This window comes from Microtus oregoni, unplaced genomic scaffold (genome assembly GCF_018167655.1).
Source record: "Microtus oregoni isolate MIOR12 unplaced genomic scaffold, Mior012 000055F_ref0000237, whole genome shotgun sequence".
NCBI classification, from domain to species: domain Eukaryota; kingdom Metazoa; phylum Chordata; class Mammalia; order Rodentia; family Cricetidae; genus Microtus; species Microtus oregoni.
In genome coordinates this window covers 12,401,488-12,420,892 of record NW_024543831.1, presented here as the reverse complement: position 1 = coordinate 12,420,892, position 19,405 = coordinate 12,401,488, and the positions used below count along the sequence as shown (strand labels likewise).

The following is a 19,405-nucleotide window of genomic DNA, read 5'->3' as shown; positions in this document are numbered from 1 at the left end:
GCCAAAATACATGGATATTTAAAACTATGTAGTGTTTTGTGTTCGATTTGATGTCCTTGTGACTATGGAGAGTAAGGGGCCATTGATTGAGCTCCTTAAATGTTAGCTCTTATGAGGCTCAAAGGAAAATAGGGGCCTACTGCCACTGGCTTGTTTGGACAGGATCAAATTTCTATTTCAGAAGGAACACTCCTAAAAAATGTAGAGATGGATGCAGCCAAAGGATTAGCAAAGAGACTTTATCATGGTTCACATGAATAATATTAAGTGCCTCTAGACCCAGTGAAAATAGAGAGGAGCAAATATATTAAGAGGAGGTAGAATAAATAAGATAGCAAAGGGCTTCATGATATGGGAGATGAGATAAAGAATCTAGCCGAACCCCCAGGCTTCTGACCTGCAGTTGTTGAGCAGTAAATGTTACAGTCTCCAAATGAGGGAAGGGTAAGTAGTTTGATGAGTGATTTGCTCTTTCTAAGAGTAAACATTCTTAATTCCCCCAATATAATTTCTTTTTCCAATTTTACTTGCTTAGCAAATTTCTATTAACAGGACTTATTGCAAAAGTAGATTATTCTGGAAGTAAAAATAAGTCCAGGTGGTTCTGTGATATGATTTGCCTAGGAAATTCTAGTAGAGTTTACATAAGCTACTATTCTCAAAGTCGGAAAAAATAATCCCTAACTAGTCTTGTCCTTCTTCAGTCTCCGTTTCCTGAGAACCACAGCTAGAGCAGGGAGTAGTCTGCCACTCAGGTGTGTTCACATTTAATGTTTATAGGTCGTCTGTGATGCTCTCCTGTCTTCATAGATGGTTTATTTCTAAAGACGAACTACAGCAGCCCATCCAAGCATTTTGTTACATACATTAGAATTTCTATGCTACCTTACAGCCCTGTCTCAAGAAGTAGGACCTGTGATTTTGCTTTATTGTATAATATACATAATACCTGTTTTGGCTGCAAGAGACTAGCTAGATCCAGAATGTCAAGGAAAGCTTGTCCTTAAAGCTCTTTTGTGAGTAGCCAGAGTAAAAGACAAAGAAGAGCCTCGAGGCCTTTAAGAATCGCCTCTCGGACTGGCAGAGTCTGAGATAATTAAGCAGACTAATTGATAGCACAGGCTTTGAGTAAACACGCTGCAGTCTGCCAGCAGCCTGGCCTTTGTAAGGGAGATTGAGCAGGTCCACTTTTGGAGTCCTCTCCTATTGTGCCCTTAATCTTCTAATTTTTACCTAGCTGTTCTGAAAGACAGTTAGGGTGTCAGAATTGGTGCTGTTAATCTGTGCTTCAGTGTGGGGGAGGAAAGAGTGAATCCACAGTTTCTATACCAGGCTTGGTTTTGAACAATGAATGTGTATTTACTTAAGTAAAAGTGAAAATGTGATAAAAGAATTGGCTTAGTTTAGAATTACTACAGAATTTTAAATTAAAATTGTTCACAAACTACAATTCTTATTCAAACAAAACTGAGCCATTTGTAATAGGATTTTCAGAAATGCTTATTTCTGGCCTTTATGGTTATCAGTTTTCCATTCTTGGTCTTACAGGAAGTAAAAAGAAAAGGATAGTTTTAGGTCTCAGGGTGGCACCCAAATCCATAACCAGCTGGGCTCAGCCTCCTTTAAGGTGTGGACTCCTCAGCAGAACTAAGAGTGTTTGTAAATGGCAGTCAGTCCTAGATCGTACTTACTCTGCAGTGACTTACTATCTTCATAACTGTACCTACAGTTATGCAGTAGAGGCAACAGAGGACCAAGAAGCAGCAGATCGATAATAACAAACAATCATATATATTAATGTTATAACCCTTGCAAAACTTTCACTTCTGAGGAAAAAGAAGTAAGACAAGGCTGATAATGATTGGCTAAGGAAGACATCTGAATTTAAAAATCATTTTATAAAAAGGAATTTTGTTGTTAAACATGTATATATGTTTTCCATTTTCATATCCAAACTGCACTAACAAAATATGTTGTAGCCAAAGTCTGAAAGCCTATGTCATAAAAAGATCAGAATGATTTATAATTTAGCCCATTAATTATGTGGATATAAATGAATACTTCTCAAGTGTTTAAGGATGCTTCTAAACCATTTGTTCAAACAAAGGTAAACTTTTAATTCTGCCTCCCTACCTATCCATTCATTCATTGAACAAATATTTATGTAGCACTTGTTCCATGCCAGGTTCTGTGCTAGACTTGGGAAAAAGCAGAAATGACTCAGGACTCTTATTCTGTCCTCAAAGACCTAGTAAGTTAAGAGGAAAAAGAAGAAACATATACAAATATCCAAGATAAAAGATAGTGAGAAAGAAGTTAGAATGTAGTACGTACAAGTACTTAGCAGGCTGTCTGGCACATGTAAATGCTTAACAAATGTTGGCCACTCTCATCACCATTGTCAGTAGATTTCAGAAGATGGAAAGGTCACTCTGAGTTTATAAGGGCTAGATATTTTCTGGAGTACCTAAAAATTAGTCCAGTACCCAAAAAAATGGTAATAATAAGAGTTGGTAATAAGGTAATAATAACCATATAGAGTTGAGGTAAAGATAGACAAAAAAAATAACATAACCAATGACATAAAAGCAGAAAAACATGAGTAAAAAATACAGTTAGCTGAACTTTGACATGTTTGATGGTGATTGTAATGCTTCCCAGATGATGGCAAGGCTAAAGTGTAAAAATATAAATTATTTTCTAGTATGTTGTGGGGACAATAGTGTCATTAACAGCCTTTGAGCAGAAACATGGCCTGTTAAAAACCAAATTTTGAAGCATTAACAAGTACCATATGAATGATGTATTGGAGAGAAGAAAGTACATGTGGCCATTAATAGTATCTAAAACAAAAGACAAATGGGAAAAGAAGTGTGTGTGTGTGTGTGTGTGTGTGTGTGTGTGTGTGTGTAGTTACTAGCCTTTGAGGATCCAGCTCCAGACTTATCATGATTGACCATTTCTCTGCATACCCCAGGTAATCTATAACCATATTCTATTGATTGAAAAGAACCTTAAAATCACCCAATCTTGCAATAAGGTTTGAATCTTTTTAATGATCTTCCGTTTTCTATGTGGGTATATCTAATGCATGGGGCTTAGTACTTACTGCAGGGCCAGTTCTACCACTGTTGGATTTCTGCAGCTTACAGAGCGTCCCCTCACACCAGGCTGCTGCCTATGGTAATCCTGCTCATTCCTTGCTAACATACAGAATGAGCTGGTCCTGCCTTTCTCCCTGAATGTCTGTGACCTCACATTTCCTTGATTTTCTTCTCCCTATTCCAGTTGGCTACTGTGGTAGTGTAGCAGATTACCCCAAAGTCTCACAGAGTTTGTAGGTGAGGGGTTCTGTCAAGGTACAGAGAAGGATGAGTGATCTTTATTGCACAGTGCCTAGGCCCTTGGGAGACTTGAAAACTAGAGGCCATCTGAGTTCTTACTCACATGTCTGTCAGAGAAGGCTTCTCTGCGGTAATGAAATTGTATCTTCGAAGGAGCCAGCCATGGGAAAAATCCAAGGGAAGAATATTCTACTTGAAAAGAATGGTAAGGTTCTGCCTGGTTTTCTGTGTTCCAGAAACAAAACTGGTGGGTGCTGAATTAGATGAGGAAGAAAGTGATAGGAGAGGAAGTCCAGTCCAGGAAATGAGGGAAGACTCACAAAGAAATCTGAGTTTTGCCAGGCATGGTGGCACACACCTTTAGTCCCAGCACTTGGGAGGCAAAGGCAGGTGGATCTCTATGAGTTTGGGGCCAGCCTAGTCTATAGAGCAAGTTCTAGAATAACCAGGGATACATAGAGGAACCTGACCTAGAAAAACCAGAAAAAGAAAAAGAAAAAACAGGAAACTTGAGTTCTATTCTAAGCTTGATGGAAACCAATTGGAGGTGTTTAAACAGAATGACTTGTAAAGAAAAAAATTTCATACTCTATGAAGTATGGATTAAAAAAGCAAGAATGGGAGACAGAAAGCTCTGTGAGCAATGTCTGTAGTGATCATAGTCCCATTAGGACAGTTTTCTTCCCCAGTTACTCATCCTTTACTAAGCAAGGCAGAAGAGGCTATGGCAGATCCTCTGTGGCCCAGTTGAAAATCAGAAGGGTCAGACTAGCCAAAACTAGGACCCTTTTCTGTTTTCAGAACAAAAATTGAAACTATGGAGGTCCAAGTGTCTCAGATGAGAGTCATTGTTGTACCACATCCCTGAGGTGCACTTCCAAGATCTGGGGCTAGTACCAGCCAGTCACCCTGAGCTGCCTTCTCTCCCTGGAAGCTTCTCCTTTCCCTTCCAGTCACCTTGTTTTCCCAAGATTGTACTGGGTCTCCTCCACTTCCTGGGCTTAGCCAGAGATACCATCTAAAGAAGCTCAAAACCCCCAGCAAGGACGCTACACCAGCAAGCTTAAAGCTGGCATCTGACACTAAACACAATGTAGTGTGTGTGTTAAAAATATGTGAAGATGGTGCACTGTGGGCCTTAGAGAGGTCTGAGTGTGATCTGCAATTTGTGAAAGGTCAGGAAGCACCCTTCTGCCCTGCACCCTTGAGGGAACACAAACTGTGGCAATGTCTTTAGTACAACCTCCAGGACTCTAAAATGCTACATTTATGTTGTTTGCTGCCAATAGGTTGTGACAGTTTGTTCTACCAGCAAGAGGTAGTTGACAGACCCACCATTACTGGACTGAGGCCTCCTCCAGTTTAAGGGCCAGGTCTTCTTTGCCATTTGGTTCATTGTATTGGAGCACAGGCACTTTGGCTTTTGAGCAGAGTACCCAAGAGAGCATCATTCATTTTGTGCTCACACAAAGCCTGGTAAATGATGATGTCACTAGATGAGTATTGCCTGTCTTGGAATATCCTGGTATCTAAGAGCCAAAAGCTGGAATTCTCCTGAGAAATAATTCACTTCTTGTTCAGTGAAGTTCTCATCCATCACCAGGGCAGGCACAGCCTTAATTCACTCCACACCAACACTGTGCACTGTTTCAGTACTGAAACTGAAGTTCCACAAGATGCCTCAGAGATTCTAGAAGTAACAGATGAATGAAGCAAAATCCCAGATGCTATGAGAGTAATCTAGATGGTCCTCAGCCCTACAGAAGGGAAGCATGGATACTATAAGTCAGGAAGATGAACACAGACAAACTAGGAACAAATGGGAGGGAAGGAGCTACAGAGTCTGGAACTGCACCTCTCTACTGCTGGTTTAGGCTAGTTGAGGCCAGTTATGTAATGGATGGCTTATGATTCACGCCTATGCAAACTGATGCTTTTTTGCCTAATTCTGCACTCCTGTAAAGCAGTGTTGGGACTGGCATGGTGGCGCACGCCATTAATCCCAGCACTCGGGAGGCAGAGGCAGGTGGATCTCTGTGATTTCGAGGCCAGCCTTGTCTACAAAGTGAGTTACAGGACAACCAGGGCTGTTAAACAGAGAAATCCTGTCTTGAAAAAAAAAAAGAGCTAGATTTCAGGTACTATATGCTATATGGCAGTAATGATAGCCCAGTTATACTTATTCAAATCTAGTTTTAGTGAATTCAAATAAATATTTCACTAAAATTTCTAGTACTGGAATCCAAATAAAAATACCTTAAAATATGGTTAAAAACAATTGAGGAGACTTAAAATTTTAAAGTTTGCTATGCAAAACTTCATGTCTAATTTTTAATATCCTTCATGCATTTTTAAAATATTTTTATTAATTTTTGAAATTTACATACAATGTATTTTATCATATTTATCCCTACTCCAACTCTCAACTCCTCCCCATTCATCCCCACTTTCCTGGCCTCCCACAACTTTGTGTCCTTTTTTCTCCTAATAACACATTTTTTAAGAAAAATTCTATAATGCATTCATGATATGCATAAAGCCTTTTACTATAAACATGTGGGATTAAAGAGATTATAACTAAGAGTTAAGACTCAACAGGAGCCAGGCATCTACTGACGGCTAATGATCTGTATTTCAGGCTAAATCAGAAGTAAACATTGACCCAGAGAGATGGCTCAGCAGGGAAAGAGCTTGCCCAAGCCTGAGGACCTGAGCCTGATCCCTGGGACTCACATGGTAGAAGAAGAAAACAGACTCCCACAAGCTGCCCTCTGACCTCTACATGTGTGCTGGAGTGCACATGCACACATACACACACAAATAAATACATTGACTGATGAATTTAAAAAATTAAAGTAAATAAAAGGCCCTCACAGCCTTTTTATATTTCATGAGATCACTTTAAGAGAAATATACTTTTCCTCAAAGCAATATTATATGCATTTTGAACCATTTCCACATCTCACTCCCTGAAAGCTTGGTTGATTTTCATCAGCCAACACTTTCATTTCCTTAGGAGAATATTTCCAAAGACTGTTTTGTTTTATTAGCTGTAAGGTCAGTTCTTTTCCCCATGAAGCTGCAGGAGAAACTGCTGGTGACCTTCTCTTTAAGCTTTCTGTTTGAGTTTTGATTTTTTTTGTTTGTTTGTTTGTTTGTTTGGCTGGTTGGTTGGTTGACTTTTTGCATTTATTCTTTGGAAGAAAAAAATAGAGAATTCATATCATTCAGTAATTGTTAAGAAAGGTTATGACAATGTTCTTATCAATGAAACTGTATTTTTTGCATTTATTCTTTGGAAGAAAAAATAGAGAATTCATGACTTTTAGTAATTGCTAAGAAAGGTTATGACAGTGTTCTTGGCAATAAAACTTTTTCCCTGAATATTTGTGTTAGAATATGCTAATAATCTACTGAAAGCAGCAGGTCAGTAAGGGGAAGTCAGCATTCAGATTCAGAATCGTCAACTCTGATTACCAGCAATAGTGTCACACTCCTCAGGTTCTTAAACCAACTAAGAATTAGTGGCACTCGGCAAGAAGAGGCAGGAAGATCTCTGAGTTCCCGGACAGCCTGGTCTACAGAGTGAGTTCCAGGACAGCCAGGGCTACACAGAGAAACCCTGTCTCAAAACAAACGACAACAAAAACAAAAACAAAAAAATAGTTTTAGGGAGAACTGCTTTCTGATTTAGCCTGTTTGAACAGGCAGTTAACTAATCCCAACGCGAGTCTCTTTTCAGACCCTATATAATAACTGCAAACAAATTAATCTTTTCTCGTGTCTGTAGTTAGGGTCAGACTCCTAGTTCTTTTGACTTCAATGGCAGGAAGCTAGCACCAACTGATACTCAACTAGAAAGTTTGTAAAAAGTGTTCCAAATGTACCTATAATCAAAGTCCTTTTAAAAACTTTAATCTTTATATAGTAACATACTATAAAAAGACCCCCTTATGTCACAAATGTGTATTATATTTAACAATATTCAGTGAATTGCAAATTCTCACTAAAGAAAAGGCAAAGAAAAATAAGAGATCACTTCCTGTTCTGTGTGAATGTTTTGGTCCTTGGGCAGAACACAGGTAATAAGGCCTGCGTCATGCCCCTGCCTCTGCTACTTAAGAAGCTCATATGATCTGCTTTAGGTTGTAGTTGTTACATAGTGCACACCATGCATGAGAATAGTACCAACCCCAGCCACTGAGAGGATCCTGCTGTGTGCATAAGGTAATAGTATTCCATGAGAAGAACACAAGGATTTGTCATGTTCTGTGGTTGTGTTCTGAGCAATATCAGAAACAGAATATATCTGAGACATAAATGCTGACTAAGGTTATCAATAAAACTCTGCTTCGATGCAACTACCAAATTAAAATGAATAAAACGATCCCTTTAGACACGATACTAGAAACTCACCAGCCAGCCCTCTGAGTTCGTTAGTGATTTCTTCTGAATGTTACAAGCAAGATGATGGAATAAGCATAGATCTTAGTGCCTCTCTCCCTCCTGCATTCCTGCTTGAAGGGTTGACAAGTGATAGGGAAAAACCTCTCCGTGTTCTGAGCTTGAGAAGGGTGTCATTGCATGGTCACAGAGTAGTGTGGGCACTTCTGCTGAGGTCTGCACAGATGATAGAGTATTAGGAAGGACACTGAGCAGCATCTTAAAACTTCCCAGAGAAAAAGCCAAGTCCCATGATAAAGCGGTAACTGACCTACTTGGAACAGCACCAAGGAACATTAGGGTTTGTCCCTGCTATAGTTAAAGCCCCTGCCTATCACACCTTAAAACTTGCATCTTCTTGGACCCAGTAAAAGAAAAAGGGGGAGTTCTTTCCAAGTTTAGTGACAAAAGTGTCCCTCTGCAGCCTTCTGGCTCTGAGTGTGGCATGTGCTGAACAGCTAGGGAAATAAAATGTAGAGTTTAAGCTTCGAGCTAGGCACCCTTGTGCCAGAGTAAACAAGGGAGGGCTCCATCACGTACTCTAGCAATGAGGTAAGGAGGGCTGTTTCCTCAGAGGGCAGTCTGTTGTTAGTAGCTGGAAGCTGGGGACAGGGAGATGAATGAATAGTTGGCAGCTGTATATGCTTTGACTGCATGCTTTGTATGCCTTATTTCAGGAATGAGATAGATTTAGCCAAACCTTGCTGTCTCACTGTTGATTTTAAGAATTCATTTACCACTAAATTGCCTTTTCTGTCTCATCAGTAAGCTATATACAATGACTAAGCTGAGTCTGCAATGATCTATATAGACCTAATCTTAGGGTTTGGGAAACTATGGCCTACACAACCTATCCTGCTAATATATTGTTTATTCTGGAACAGGACCTACAAAGCAGTTGAAGCATCTCGCTTTGGTATATGGACTTACTGCAGGTTTTTGAGGACCTATGTTTCCCTGGTAACTGCTTCCCCTGAGAAGATTCCCTTTGTAGGTCCAGAAAAGGAAACTGTGGATCTCTGAGTCCATAAAGCTCTCACAGACTCTTTACAGTTTGCCCAGATGTAGGCACTAGAGATAGTAGGGGTATCCTAGGCTGCCAAGTATAGGAAGGGCAGTAGCAGCCTCAGCACCAACTGCATGGTGCTCAGTTACCACAGCGGAGCAGGCTGCTCCCCCAGGGAAAAGAAAGGGAAGCCACATACACTAAGTGGGGAAGGCTACATTTGTTTCTAGAGGTTTCTTGTTACCTCATTACACAACTCAGATGGTTTGCTTTTTAATGGTCTGCTTATTGTGTTTCATTTAACCTATAAAAATGCTAACATCCTTTAACTAGATTTTTCTCAGAGTTGTGTGTTTCTTTGTCAGGTCCTGCAGCATATTTGACAATAATCACCCGGACCCCACAGGGCTGACAGCTGCTCTTCGGGCCACAGACTTGGCTGGAGTTCTACACATGCTCTACTGTATCCTCTTCCACGGCACCATCTCAGACCCGAGCTCTACCAGTCCCAAGGAGAGCTACACCCAGAACACCATCCAAGTAGCCATTCAGAGTTTGCGTTTCTTCAACAGTTTCGCAGTTCTTGATTTGCCTGCTTTTCAGGTACTAAACCTTGATTCAGGTTGTGTTAACCAACAAAAAAGTTGCTATGTGTGTGTCCTTGCATGTGCATGTGGAGGCTAGAGTTGGGAGCTGGGTATCCTCCTTTCTCACTGGCTATCTTATTTATTTATTTATTCATTTTAGAAAGGGTCTCACTATGTAGTCCTGGCTGGGACTCCTATATAGAACAGTTGGCCTCAAATTTACAGAATCTACCTGCCTTCAGAGAGATTAAAGATGTGTGCCATTGTGCCTGGCTCTACCTTTTTTAGAGACAGGGTCTCTCACTAAACTTGGAGCTCACCATTTATGATAGACTTGCTGGCCAGCAAACCCCCAGGATCCGCCTGTCTCCCTGTACCTAGTACTAGAGTATAGACACTCGTTGGCATGCCAGGATTTTTACATGGGTGCTGGAAGTCTGAGCTTAGACTCTCATACTGCACAACAAATATTCTACCCACTGAGCCATATCCCCAACCCCCCAAAGTTAATTTTTTTAGAAACCATTTTTAAGGATTACTTATTTTCATTTATATGTTTTCCTTGTGTGTGTGTCTATGTACCACATGTATGCCTAGTACCAGCAGAAGCCAGAAGAGGGTATCAGATCCCCTCTGGAACTAGAGTTATAGACAGTTCCTAGCCATCATGTGGGTGCTAGGAATTGAACCTGGGTTCTCTAGAAAAACAACTAGTGTTCCCAACTGCTGAGCCATCTTTCCAGTCTCCAAAGAGTTAATCTTTTAATGTATATATAATGGGAGGTTCTTCTCTGGGTTCTGAGATCCCAGAATAGAATTATAAAGCATATGTACCCTTCATTAAGCTACTGATTTGGGTACCATGCTAAATGTTCCACATGTGCTTTCTCATTTATCCTCATAGATACTATGGAAAATGTTATTGTACCCATTTTACAGACAGAGAAACTGATAAATAATTTACCTAAATTCTATTTAGCTGAAATAAGATTAGTTACCATGACTCTCCACTCTTTAAATGTAGCCTATGCCATGCTGCCGTAACTTACAAAACTTCCATCCTGAATTCTTTAGATAAAGGTATTATCATCCTGTCAACTTTTAAATGTTAAGGAAACTAATGGCTTTTTATAGAATAAAACCAAAATTGATTATTTTGATTGATATAACTCTCTTGATGATTTAACTGATTTGTGTCCAAAGTAAAGGTCATTTATACATAACTGTACAAAGTGCTATAAATTTTTATAGCTAAAGAAAGAAAAATGGCTTTTGCTATAATACCATGCTGTCAGCTTAAAAACAGACTTTTTTCAAGTAGGAAATTTAATTTTCAAAAACACTGAACCTGTGTAACAGAGTAAGCCCCAAGGAATAGACTTTCCCTGTCCGTTTATTAACTGCCAAGTGATTTCATTAAAAAAGGAACAAACTTGGCAGGTGATGAACCCATAATCTAGATGAATTACTTGTTGAGAGGGGAAAGGGCTGAGAGATGCATACTGAAGACAGTGTGCTCTGCTGCCCTAAGCTGGAGAAACACTTCTGCTTTGTAACTGCTGGCATGTCTTCAGTTCATTCATGTCCTCTAGGATTCTGTTAAGAAAAGTTAGTGAGTTGTATATTTGGAGCCTGTACTTTATAGTACTTTATCCATCACAAGCACAGAAGACCCTCCTCTAGGATCAATGTGTGCTACTTCCAAAGCAGCTGAAGCAGCCTTTGCTGTTAACTTCAGTCTTCAGGGATGTAGTAGTTTACAGCACACCCACGTGAGAGAGTCTGCTCCAGACAATGTCAGGGATTGGTACTTCTGAATCAGAGGACTTGAGAATATAGAATCCAGTAGTAGTCCCATCAGTTAGATCCAAATAAAATGATTTCCTTGTTACCATAGATTATGAAAAAGTGTACACCTAATCCAGTTGTTTTTATGAATTTAGAAAAAGGCACTTGAACTTAATGGAGTAAACAATAGCAATGTGATCAGTTTTATTATGCTCTCAGACTCTGTGAGTATATAATTATATAGAGAATTCTGTAGCTCATGAAGGTAACTTGATTCTACTCCATGATAACAAGGCTTCAACCAAGAGAGTCACTATGCTAAAGGAGGAAAAGGGAGGAAGGGAGCCAGACAGCGGTGGCACAGGCCTTTAATCCCAGCACTCATGAGGCAGAGGCAGGTAGATCTCTGTGAGTTTGAGGCCAACCTGGTCTACAGAGTGAGTTCCAAGACAGGATTCAAAGCTACACAGAGAAACCCTGTCTCAGGAAGGGAAAAAGAAAAAAAGAAAAAGGAGGATGAAAGGAAGGGTAAGCACATCTCATGGAGCTAGGAACTGAAATTCTCTAGAGAATCCTTTGCTCATGTTGGTGTTCGGGATACCTCAAAGGCTCGAGTACTAGCCAGCTGATAGTCCTATACACAGTTTATCTATATGATAGAGACTTCTCAAAAGATTATGATAGCAGAATCCTGAGGGGAATGTCCTAAGAGGAAGTTTCTGGAAAGCAAGTGTTCCAAGAGAACCAGACAGCATGACTTTTCATGACCTATTTTGAGAGGTCATATAGCTGTATATCAAGCACACTATGCTTAGTCCTTAGAAACTGGGGCAAGAGGACTCCTACACTTTGAGGACAGCTTTACTGCATTACTAGGCCCTCTCTCAAAAACAGTGTTAAGGGGACTGAAAGATGTGCAGCAGCAGTTCAGATCCCTGGCTGCTCCTGCAGAGGACTCTGGCTCAGCCATTAGTACCCACTTGAAGCTGAAAAACATCTGCAAGGTCAGTTTCAGGTGATCACATGATCTCTTCTGGCTTTTGCAGGCACCAAGCATGTGTGTGGTATACATATATACATTGCAAGCACTCATGCATACACATAAATAATATATATTTTAAAGATAATAACAATGTTCTGTGCTTATAGAATGGGGAGAGGGAGGGAGGGAGGGAGGGAGGGAGGGAGGGAGGGAGGGAGGGAGGATAAGAAGAGGAGGAAGAAGACATGAATTCAAGACCTTAGCAACATAGTGAGCAAAAGGCCAGCCCAGACTACATGAGACCTTGTCTTAAAAAAAAAAAAAACAACAATAACAACAACGTTTCTCTATATAAAAATGTGTGTGTGTGTGTGTGTGTGTGTGTGTGTAGTGTGTACTACTGGTTGGATCACTCATAAACCTCCTAGACTGAAAGAGAGACATAGGTCTCACCTTTAGTAAGAGAATGGTGAAATATTTGAGGGCATTTATGAACCGCACCAGTGTTTAGCAACCTAGATGACTCATCTGTCTTCACAGACACCACTGATGGTCACATCACACCTCCAGCTATCACAGGAATTTAGCGTGCCAATGACTCTCAATGCTCATCAAGCTCCTGAGTCCAGAGTCAGACTGACCCTACTAAGCAATCCCACCACCATAGATTGTATGGCCTTGGACAAGCCATCTGAGTATTTAAGATTCAGTACCCTCGTCTAAAGCAAATTAGAAACATCCACCTTACAAAAACAGAAGATTAAACAATATTGCACAATGCTATTGTGCTAGCCAGCAAGTGCTAGGCCCAGACACGTGAACTGACACCCTCTGGTCTCTGAGTCTGGGCCTTCCCTGGGCAGTCTACTTGCTGGGCATTTCTGTGGATGCTGTTCCCGAGCTTCTTACTGTGTGGCTTATAAAGATAAAGCGTTTACTCAGCCTCCTGGGAGACGTTGGATCAGAAAGTACCGAATATAGCGTTCATGCTTCTCTACATTGCTTCAGAGCCATGCATCTGTGTGCTTATTGTGTGTCATAACAACAAAAGGGCTGTCCATTAGAACATTTTCATCATATACCAATAAGGCTGTTAAAATACTTCCTCCCTCAGCAAAGAGCAGGAGTCCACTTTGAAATCATACTGGCACAGATGGCCTAGAGGGCAGTGATACTGTACATTGTATTTGCAGTGACAGTTTTAACAATTGAAGGTGGTCTCAAGAAACAAATCAATGTACTGACTTGGCAATTAATTCTGGCTAGAAAGGAAATATAGTTTCCTTGAAAAATTGGTTTGATTTTTATATTCAAACATACATGCCCTTTGACCTGCTCTTATCAGGGAAGGTTAAACAGAGGGCACTAGGTCACAGCATGCTGGACGCGACTAATTAAATAAGGGCTGAACTGAGAAAGTGTCAGGACTTGATTTAAAGGAGCAAAGCCCTCCTAAAATGTCTTTGGGACTTGAAAACTATTTGGGGTGGGGGTTGTCTTGGGGCAGTGTGACTGTGACAGAAGGCACTCTTGCAGCCTGCAGTCATTGTGTCTCAGCGGTGCACCTGAAGGGCTGTGTGTCACCCCATTTAGACTGTGGGTTTGCTGAAATTTCCAACCCACAGCCATCAAACCCAACAAGCCCTCAGATAAAGAGATGAGTTTTAAACCAGTGGCTTTCCCAGAGGCCAGCAGCAGTGCTCCGCTCCAGTGTGGGCTGCAGTGCGCTCTGCAGGCTTCGCCTCTCCCCTTTGCCCTCCTGTCGCTCTGTCTGCTTGACATGTTTATTAAATAGAAGCTTCAGGCTGCACAGGCAGACTCAGACTCTCCTCCCGAGTCACCCACCACTGACAGCCCATAGGCTGTCTGGAGAAAAGATCCCAGAAGCCTCATAGCTGAAGAGCTCCTAAGTTTGGGGGAAAGATTTTTTTGTTTTGTTTTGGTTTTTCACATTCTTTTGGTAGCCTTTGTTTTAGAGCACTATTTATTTGAATAACAATTCTTATTTAGACTTATTTTCTATTTGAACATAAGTAAAAAACTACAAATAGGTATTTATCTCTATATACAAAGGTGGGGAATATAGCCCAGTGGTCAGTGTCTTCTTAACATGTGCAAGGCCCTGGGTACAATCCCTAGAGCCTACAAGAACACTAAATGTTTTCACTATGTACAAGAATATACTTCTTCCCTTCTGAAAAAGTGCTAGAAATTAGCTTACATGGTACATTCACAGATAAATTTTAGTGTTTATACACGTCTGCATATTTTCTACAATAAGAATTCTTGACAAATGAGAAAATTTAAGTTATTAAGCATGAACTAAGTAACTGTTTTAGGTGGACAGTGTCTTGATCCTATTTTCTGTCCTTCAGGTTAAACATTACATTTATTTTGACCATTTACTAGATTAAGAACACCTGAGCACCCATCGTACTGTAGAAATATATCAGGTTCATGATATTTTTGTCTCATATTGCTTCATTTGGGCATTTTGTCTTATTGGTCTTTTACTTGTATATTTTGGATTCCTTTGGGGGGTGTTGTATGTGTTTCTCATTTGTTTTTGGTTTTGTTTAAAAAAAACAAAGTGTAGAGGTGGGTCTGAAGATTCTGGAAAAGTTTGGAAAGGGAAAAACATTTTATTGTATGAAAAATTCCAATTAAAAAATAATATAAAAACTTTAAAAATAAAATAAAAAGATAAAGTTCCAGGTTCAAGCAAACTTCCTTACATTTGACACCTAGGCTGTTTGAAAGTTCAGAACGTCTATAACTTGTACCCTTAGTCCCTTTCTCCACTTTTCGAGGAACAGGAGCTCTGTTGTTAAATACATGCTATAAATGTTTAAAACAAGACGAGAACGAGATGTCATGCTCCTCTAGCTGCATAGCAGAGAGTGTGCAGAGCCTTGTCTTGCTATATGATGTGCAGCCCTGGCTCTTCCTGGGCTGGGAGTTCTAACTGTTCCTTGTCTGTCAGTCTATTGTAGGGGCAGAGGGCTTGTCCCTTGCATTCCGTCACATGGCTAGCTCCTTGCTGGGCCACTGCAACCAAGTCTCCTGTGAAAGCCTCCTTCATGAGGTCATCGTCTGTGTGGGCTACTTCACTGTCAACCACCCAGATAACCAGGTAAGAAGCTCTGGAAGTTACCTTTGATTACTCCCAGCAATGAGGGTGTGAGGTATTGGAGTGATAAAAGGCAGGCTGGCCTGCTGGAACCCATCTGTCCTGTGTAAAGGGCCTTAACCAGGCTCCCAGGCTATGCTGATGGCATTATCTCTCTGAAGATATTTGATCTGTACCAGATAGCCCAAGGGCCTCCTCTTAGAGCTATAAAGGTAAAATCTTTTCTACAGAAGCTTCCATTCCCTCCTATACAGTCAGCTTCCACTCCCACACTGCATGAACTCTGATGCCCTCACTGTGAGAAGGAAGAGTCTGCATCTCTTGGCTCAGGTCACTTAGTAAAACATATAAAGCTGTCCTTGGCCTTCCTCTGCCTGGGTGTTCAGAGGTTTCCAGATGTTTGGGGCAGAACCTTAGAGTGCAAGATTCTGACTTCTCCTGCTTGACTGACAGGTATAGTTTTGTTCCTGGCTGCTTTATTTGGTTTCTGAGTAAAGGTTCTTCTATGAATGCATTCTCCTGCTTTATAAATGTGGAATTTTGTTTGTTACAAATTGGAAGATGATAATAAATCACCTTCTCCTTCCCACTTTATTTTTAAATAAATTATGGCACAGCTAACATATCAAACTATTTCTTAACCACCTAATTTATATAGTTTTATCTAGACAGAAATATGATTGTATAGATTATAACTGAGAAAAAGATCCTAACAGCCCACTAGCTTTTACTCTAAACTTACTGGTTTTTATTTTAATCAAATCTCAAATAAATGTGCCTATGAGATATACCAGCCTAGAACACACTAGAGGAAGGCGAGAGAAGAGATGGTGTGCTGTCAGAGCCACATACAAGACAAGAAGTTGTGCACTGGGAGCTGCCACTTCATGTCCAGTGAGGAGGAAAGGACAGAGAGAACAGGCCAGGCTCAGAAGGCCACAACCACAGCCTTGTAGGTTCACAGGAGCATTTGGCTCTTAGTAAGCGTGGAGACAGTGGACCTTTGGTGCATTCTCTGTAAGAATGGCAAGAAATGGACAGTCCATTTTAGAAAAACATTCTTGTGGTTAAAATATTGAAGATCTAGGAATAGTAATATATACAAAATTAAAAAAAATTCCTTTGCCGAGAGCCTGTTGCCAGAAGGCAATTATTGTCACATCCCCACATAGAAATACCCAGGAAGCTCGTTCACTTGCAAACAGCCAGGGTTTTATCCTTTCTTAGGGTCTGGCCCATTAGGTTGACAAAACTTTTAAAAACTACTGAGGAAAAGATAAGAGAGGGGACTGTTCTGTGTGGATTTCTTCCCTTTGTGTGTGTGTCAGTCTACTAAATGATTTTTATATCACTTTAACATTTCGTCTAGTGTTTATGACCACAAAACAGTCCTTATTTGTTATGAAAAAGACAAAGAAAATATAGAGAGTAAAATGGAATCCCTGGTGTTTCTGACTCCAGCACCTGAGATGTCACCAACAGGCTTCATTGCACGTGTGCTCATGTACTGTTTCCTGTATACTTCATATTATACCAGAATATCATTCTTAATGGCTTTACCTTGTGTGACACTCATAGTTTACCTAACAATTTCCTGTTTTACACATAAGTGGTTTGTGCTGTACGTCATGACACTCTGCTGCACTTGTAAAGAGCTAGTTTGTGAGTGTGCTGTTTGACCGTGTGCAGCGCCACGTCCAAAGTTTCATTCTTTCAGCACATTTCATGCTGCTGCACTTTGAAACTTTTTGTACAAACCAGCTCCATTATGATAAGTTTATGGAATGCGCAGTTCTGTGCGTTTCTGAGTTTTCTACAGATGCTACGTCACGCAGTAGTTCTCTCCTTTTAGATAAGCACACACTTTGGTATTTCCGGTCTCACCAGAGAGATCAGATACGGAGGCACATATATTTGAAGAGATAAGGAAAAAGGCAGCTGAAGTGGATAGAGAGAGCATTAAGGTAGGAGTGGAAGAGAAGGGAGACTTAGGAGGGGGAAGATGGTAGAGGAGCAGGCGGCTTCAGCAGTAGGCTACTTCTTCTAGAAGAAAAAAAAAGATGCAGTAAGATTTGGAGGTCACTGTTGAGAGATGAGCTCACACAGAGGATGAAATTAGAAAAGTGAGAGAAACCAGACCTTTTGCTCCGGCACCTTGTGCTCTGGCATCGTGACTCCCACGGGGGCAAGGGACTGAACTGATCCTTTGCTTCTGCTCTGGAGGAGAACCAGTGAAGTCAGGTCTGCCTGAGACAGTTGCTGAAATGCAGCAGTTTACGAGGAGAAAACAATGTGTTAAAATACAAAACAATGGAAACTGATAGCAAAGGTAGTAATTGTAGAAAGCAAAGATTTGTAGCAAAGCAGTTTGTAAACATCATCCCTCACTGTAGACCTTGGTTCTGTTATACCCATGTGTTGTCTGTCACCTCTTCAGCCCTACAGTGCTGTCATCATCCACATTTAAGTCCTACTTCAAGTAGGTGGGTAGAGGGTGGGATCTAAGAGGTACATTAAGCCTCCTGAAACAAAGAACAGTGCTAGGAGACTTAAAAAAGTCAGGTGTGGCTGGGCATGGTGGTACATGCCTGTAATCCCAGTACTCAGGAGGCAGAGGCAGGCAGATCTCTGTGAGTTCAAGACCACCCTGGCCTGGCCTATGATGTAAGTTACAGGACTGCCAGGACTGTTACACAGAGAAAGCCTGTCTCAAAAAAAAAAAAAAAAGGAAGGAAGGAAAGGAGGGAGGGAGGGAGGGAAAAGAAACAGAGAGAGAGAGAGAACGAGAGAAAGAAAGAAAGAGAGAGAGAGGAAGGGAGGGAAGGAGGGAAGGAGGGAAGGAAGGAAAGGGAAAGAAGTCAGGCCCATCCACTGGTGGTCAGTGATGTGTGTCTTGAGCAATGCGAGATGGCAGTGTACTACAAACTCTCATTCTTCCCTCCAAATGCAAATACCAATATGGGCTGTCTGGGCATATGTGTGTGTCTCATTCCAGGAGACCCATAAGGATCCTAGGAAGATATAAATAAACCCAGACCACAGTTTAGCAGTAGAGGGCCTGGGTTTTAGCTCAGCTCTGCTTCTACCTATCTTAGATGAATCTTTTATCTTTAGATTTATGGATCTGTAACTGTTGAAAAGTAGAGTGGTTCTGGAGAGCAGTGACATTTACGTGTGTGTGTGTGTGTGCGCGCGCGCGTGTGCACGTTTGTATTGCCACTGAGCACACGCGCATATGTAATGTCGCTGAATTGTAGGACTAAAATGTTCCAACTACTAAATTGTATGTTATGTCTATTTCACATGGTAAACAAAAAAGAAAAAGAAGAGAATGAGAAAGGTTGTAGTAAGATGCTCTTGCCAGAAAATACCTTGAGCCTATAGCATTAAAAGTCTGAGACTAGGGCTGGAGAGATGGCTCAGAGGTTAAGAGCATTGTCTGCTCTTCCAAAGGTCCTGAGTTCAATTCCCAGCAACCACATGGTGGCTCACAACCATCTGTAATGGGGTCTGGTGCCCTCTTCTGGCCTGCAGGCATATACACTGACATAATATTGTATAATAAATAAATAAATAAATATTTAAAAAAAAAAAAGTCTGACACTAAGCCGGGCGGTGGTGGCGCACGCCTTTAATCCCAGCACTCGGGAGGCAGAGGCAGGCGGATCTCTGTGAGTTCGAGGCCAGCCTGGTCTACAAGAGCTAGTGCCAGGACAGGCTCCAAAGCTACAGAGAAACCCTGTCTCGAAAAACTAAAAATAAAATAAAATAAAATAAAATAAAAGTCTGAGACTAAGCTGGTCAGTAGTGGTGTATGCCTTTAATCCCAGCACTTATGAGGCAGAGTTCAAGGTCTGGTCTACAGAGTGAGTTCTAGGACAGGTTCCAAAGCTACACAGAGAAACCCTGTCTCAAAAAAAGGAAAAAAAAAAGTCTGAGACTAAAACTGTAGACGACCAGCATTCTGGTTTCGGGAGGACTCTCCACCTTTTGTGGTTTTTAGATCCTCCAGGCCCTGTCAACACCAGACAGCCTAATTAATAAACTGCCTGCCCCTAGTTTTCCCAGTATGGACTGAGGAGAATGAGAACCATTAGCAGACACAGCAGACTTCTCATGGGTAAC

At 41.0% G+C, this 19,405-nt stretch overlaps 1 protein-coding gene across 1 annotated transcript in view; it reads left to right on the top strand.

Moving 5' to 3' along the window:
• Positions 1-19,405, top strand: part of Scaper (S-phase cyclin A associated protein in the ER) — a 343,723-nt gene that overhangs the window by 296,766 nt on the left and 27,552 nt on the right. Inside the window, exons 28-29 of the mRNA XM_041638504.1 lie at positions 9,159-9,396; positions 15,134-15,283. Coding sequence (XP_041494438.1) covers positions 9,159-9,396; positions 15,134-15,283 — 388 coding nt within the window. The remainder of the gene's footprint in view (positions 1-9,158; positions 9,397-15,133; positions 15,284-19,405) is intronic.